Source organism: Malurus melanocephalus, unplaced genomic scaffold, assembly GCF_030028575.1.
Source record: "Malurus melanocephalus ecotype Western Australia unplaced genomic scaffold, MMel_1.1 scaffold_107, whole genome shotgun sequence".
In the NCBI taxonomy this organism is placed as follows: domain Eukaryota; kingdom Metazoa; phylum Chordata; class Aves; order Passeriformes; family Maluridae; genus Malurus; species Malurus melanocephalus.
In genome coordinates, this window is record NW_026623339.1 from 182097 (window position 1) to 186586 (window position 4490).

General features: G+C 37.8%; 1 protein-coding gene across 2 annotated transcripts in view; it reads right to left on the reverse strand.

The window, feature by feature from the left end:
* Positions 1-808: 808 nt before the first annotated feature.
* CTNNA2 (catenin alpha 2) overlaps positions 809-4490 on the reverse strand; it is a 447877-nt gene continuing 444195 nt past the window's right edge. For both annotated transcript variants that reach the window (XM_057369301.1, XM_057369302.1), the window contains one exon: positions 809-1427. In XM_057369301.1, coding sequence (XP_057225284.1) covers positions 1140-1427 — 288 coding nt within the window. In that variant the 3' untranslated portion in view covers positions 809-1139. The remainder of the gene's footprint in view (positions 1428-4490) is intronic.

The window sequence follows — 4490 nt, forward strand, 5'->3', positions numbered from 1 at the left end:
GGTGTTATATTTAAATAAATAATTTCATCCCACATGGCACGAGTGTCTTATATGTATTGAGGCTTAAAAGTATCTCAAATTTAAACTCTGGTTTGACCCACTGTGTTTGGTTTATAATGGCTATTAAAAAAAGAAGAAAAAAAATCACAAAAAATTTAAAGAAAGAAGACAGAAAAAGTAAGCACAAGGCACAATTCGTGACTTCATATATTTTATCAACTGTGATGTAGGAGATATGTGTGCATTAAAGGAGACGAGGCAGATTGAGGATTCCAAGGTTAAATGAGTTTATTGAGTTAGTGGTTACAATGGTATGTCAGATACCTGTAATCCAAGCTACACCTACATATTTGCCTCTAAATTCTCACACTGTCAGTTTCCGTGTCTCTAAACATTCCACCACCAGGTCTTCTATTACTAATATAATAATAATAATAATCAGAATAATAATCATAATATAAAAGGCAATGTCGATCACCATATTGTGCTTCATACTCCACCATAAGGAATTCAATTGGCAAAAAAGTAAACCTCTGGTCATATTAATGGGATTAATTGAAATGTGAGCAATCRTAACACTACTAGAATATAAAGAACAAAATCTGGTTTAACAGAAGCGTTTTTAAGATGAATTAGTTTGAATCTGTTTTAAAAATTCACATACTATAATGAAGATGACTTAAAAGTTATATCATTTAATTATTGGGCCACACATTGAAGCATATTGGCTAGTACATTTTTGCACTGCAACAGAAGCAATACAAGCTTTATGGTCTACCATTACAATTCCATTTTTTTTTKKTKKTTTTTTTTTCACTTAATATACCTGCCAACCTAATGTTTCTTGCATGCATAAAAATTTCGGGGTTTAGACTTGAATTTATCGTTTATTCCACACGTACAGCCCCGTGATGCAAATTCTTTGGCCAATTTAATGCTATAGTTTAGTTCAAAAAGGAAGCTTGGAGTTAACATCAGAAGGCAATGCCCTGAATTTTGGGCACTGCAGAGAGTTATTGACTCGAATAGGTCGCATGCAAATGGTCACTTTGTCCCCCCACCCCATGCCAGACGCACACAAGTCGGCAGGTATGCATACAAAAAAAGAATATAAAACCCTCCTGGTAAAGCTCAGTGGTTTAGAATGAATCCATAGCTTTAAATTCACTTAAGGCCTGTACAGGGGAAATATGTTTCTTCTGGGACCCTCTCCTCACTCTTGTCTGATATTCTTCTGGTTTTTCTCTCTTTACTAGAGGTTTCTTCTCGGGGGCCTTCATCTTCCAAGACACAACTGGAGAGTTCACTGCAGCGGTACCATAGACCTTCTGATATTTAGTAGAAGCCACATATGATGCTTTCACTGTAAGGACCACAGCGTTCATCAGATTTTTAGCTGCCTGGATGAGAGAGGTGGCACTGTCCAGCTACAAACAGAAGAACAAAATGAAATATAGCAAGGTTACTCCAAAATAAAATACAGTAAGGTCATTCCATGGCTGGATYACTGGGTCATGTCCTGAGTGAGGTCTGGATCCTCCCAGACCTCATTACAGATGGAATAAATCCTCTTCCTTGGGCTACCTTGGTGTATCCAGCACTGGCAACATCATGCACTGAACAGCAACTGTGGTACCTCACATTACAGTTTTTTTTTAATAAATTAAAGGAAAAAATTATGTCATCTGTGGGTTTTTTTTGTTTGGTATTTTCTTTGTTTGTTTTGGGTTTTTTTATTTTTTGTTGTCGTTAATTCTTTTTCTATGCTTTAAGAAGTTGTCTCTTTTCTCACAAAAATAAAAGCCTTTACTTCTCAACCTAAACCTTTAAAAATTTATTGTTACATGTCAGAAACCRCAAAACAGGTTAACAGGGATTTTCCCCAAGTGTTCCAGTTTGTYCTAATTATTCCTGTTAAGCCCAGGGTAACACCCCCAAATGATSTCTGTGGGAACAGTGTGAGGCCAGMGCTGAGCTTGTTAGAGAATCCCATCTGAAAAGATGAAAGGGGTCTCTGAAACCCCCACAGAAATGAAAAGATGAGCCAGTTAACTGCAGGTTTTGGCAGCTCCTGTAATGTGGGAGCTCCTTAGGGTCTCAAGGAATTTCACCTTTGTGGTTATCAGGCTTTTTTGTGCCTGCACCTTTCTGCTTCTTCCCTGCACGAGTCTGCCTGAGGTTCCTGGGCCCTTGGGATGTGAGATTTAAGGACTTGCTGAACTTCAAAACCCTGGCACTTGCAGTCAGAAAGCTTCCACCATACACTGAAGAGAAGTACCTACCCCTGGCCAAAATTTTCAGAAGCTTTTCAAGCATCTAATGGGATTTCCAAGGCAATTCTCAATGTTCCAAGATGTGATTCAGGCACTCGCCAAATCCAAGTGGATATTCTCTAAGGAGCAGGTCCTAAAAAYATGCTCCTGAGGACTGTAGCAAGCCAGATTACTTCTGATGTTGAATTATCCCTTTCCTAAAATACYGAAAGAAACAGTGGGATACCCTTTTTCTTGTGATAAAACCTTTCAGTTATACCATGGAAGCTGCTTCAATTATTTATATGTTTCCCAGACTGTAGGAATTATTTGGGATGCAGCTTTATTTTAACTCTTTGATTCCACCCCACATAAGTTTTTAGCTATTTTTAATAAGCATAAATGGCCTGTGTCATTTCACTCCAAACCTTTTCTGCTCCCTGTTTTGGGAGCATATGATTCTGCAATATAAATGCTAAGCAAGGTAAGCAGGACAAATGGTCATAAGGCAATAACAAAAGCCACACCATACTTCACCTCAAGGATTTTGAATCATTAACAGAAGAGCTCAGGAGAAATCTGCTTCTSAAGTGTCAGTGACTGATGTGAACAAAAACAGACATTACAGAAAGCCTGGATTTGAAACCACATTAATCTATACTTACCTGGGGTTTTTGTTTCCTCTGCTCTGGCCTTAAACTCATTATGGTTCATTAGATACATAAACAGCTACATACAGTGAGGTGAAAACCAAAAAAAAAGGCATTTTTATGATATTCACGTTCATGGTGCCATTCCCTGAAATGCACAGTTAATTGYCTGCCCCCAGTAAATATTTTTCCTCGGGACTAATTTGTATTTCTGTTAGGAAAAGAAACGAAGTTAAAAGATGGAAAATTACATTACATGGCAGAAACATGACTGTTCAATAGGGAGTAATGAAATATAATCCAGTCTTGTGTTATTCTATAACCACCCTGCTGCATGATTTATAAGGCAATCTGTATGTTTGTTGGCAAATAACAGATCACACTCTATTAAATTAGGATATTCTAATTTACTACAGAGATCTACAATCAAGCATTATTCATTGTTAAATGATTCTTTTTGAAACACTGGTGGATTGATATTGAATATAAAGTGATACCGTCAAATGGTGTTTATTTCATAATCAGGGTGGATAAACTGACTGGATTGAGCCTCTATTGCACGTTCCTGAATGAATTCTGGCTGCTGAAGGTTTCCAACAGCTTCACATTTTCCATCATGAAAAACATTCTGGTAGCTGTTTTTGCATATATTAAGGAACAGAATGATTAAAGGAAGCATTTTGAAATGAGTGGGCACCTAAATTAGATGCTTAAACCCATGCACAGAGTTCAATRCACACCTCTGAACACAGAAATCAGTAATTTTATGCACTGTATTGATAAGGRCATGCAGAATCTTTCACTTCTCCAAGATCTGATGCAGACTGCAATGACACCTTTTAGGAAACCACATTACAYATTTGGATGACATTTTCATTCTCTCTGGTTTCAATATGCTGTTRGAGCAGAGAAGATCTCCCTGTTTTCACCATTATTAATCACATTTTAAAATGCAGATACTCTTTGACCTTAATATCCATTTATCTTACAAAACACTTCTTGGAATTAGAAAAGAGACATAAAACCCCATCACAGGCTGTGAGCATCCTCCAAAATCTGCTGGTGGCCACTCCATGCATCCAATTTGGCCACCTGAGTGCTTCCAGTGATTTTCTTATGGCCTCCAGCTCCTTGCTTGTCTTATGGCTCAGTAAAAGAAGAATTAAACTGAATGAGCATCATTCCAATTAACATTTAGATCTTCCCACACCACCGTGTTTCTCCTGTTTCACAGTTTTTAAGCTGTGCTTTGCTGGGCTGGCACAAAGCTGGAATGAGGCAGCAGTGAATCAAGCCCTGGGTGTGTTAATTCCTTACAAAATCTGGCCACAGAAACATATGCACTTTCCCAAACGTTGTGTTAATCATARAAAAATKGTAAGAAAAAWTAACATTTCAAATAAAAGCACCACWAGAAAAATTACTGCACAGTGCAGAAGGCAACCTTTACTCCCTAACGATGGCCACAGAATTACAGATACAACAATGGATTTTGGGCCAGACAGCCAACAGAGCCTTTGACTTGCTACACAAAATAATGGTGTTCTGCTGCTCAGACCTCTTTAAAAATATGTTTGCCTCCTTTTAG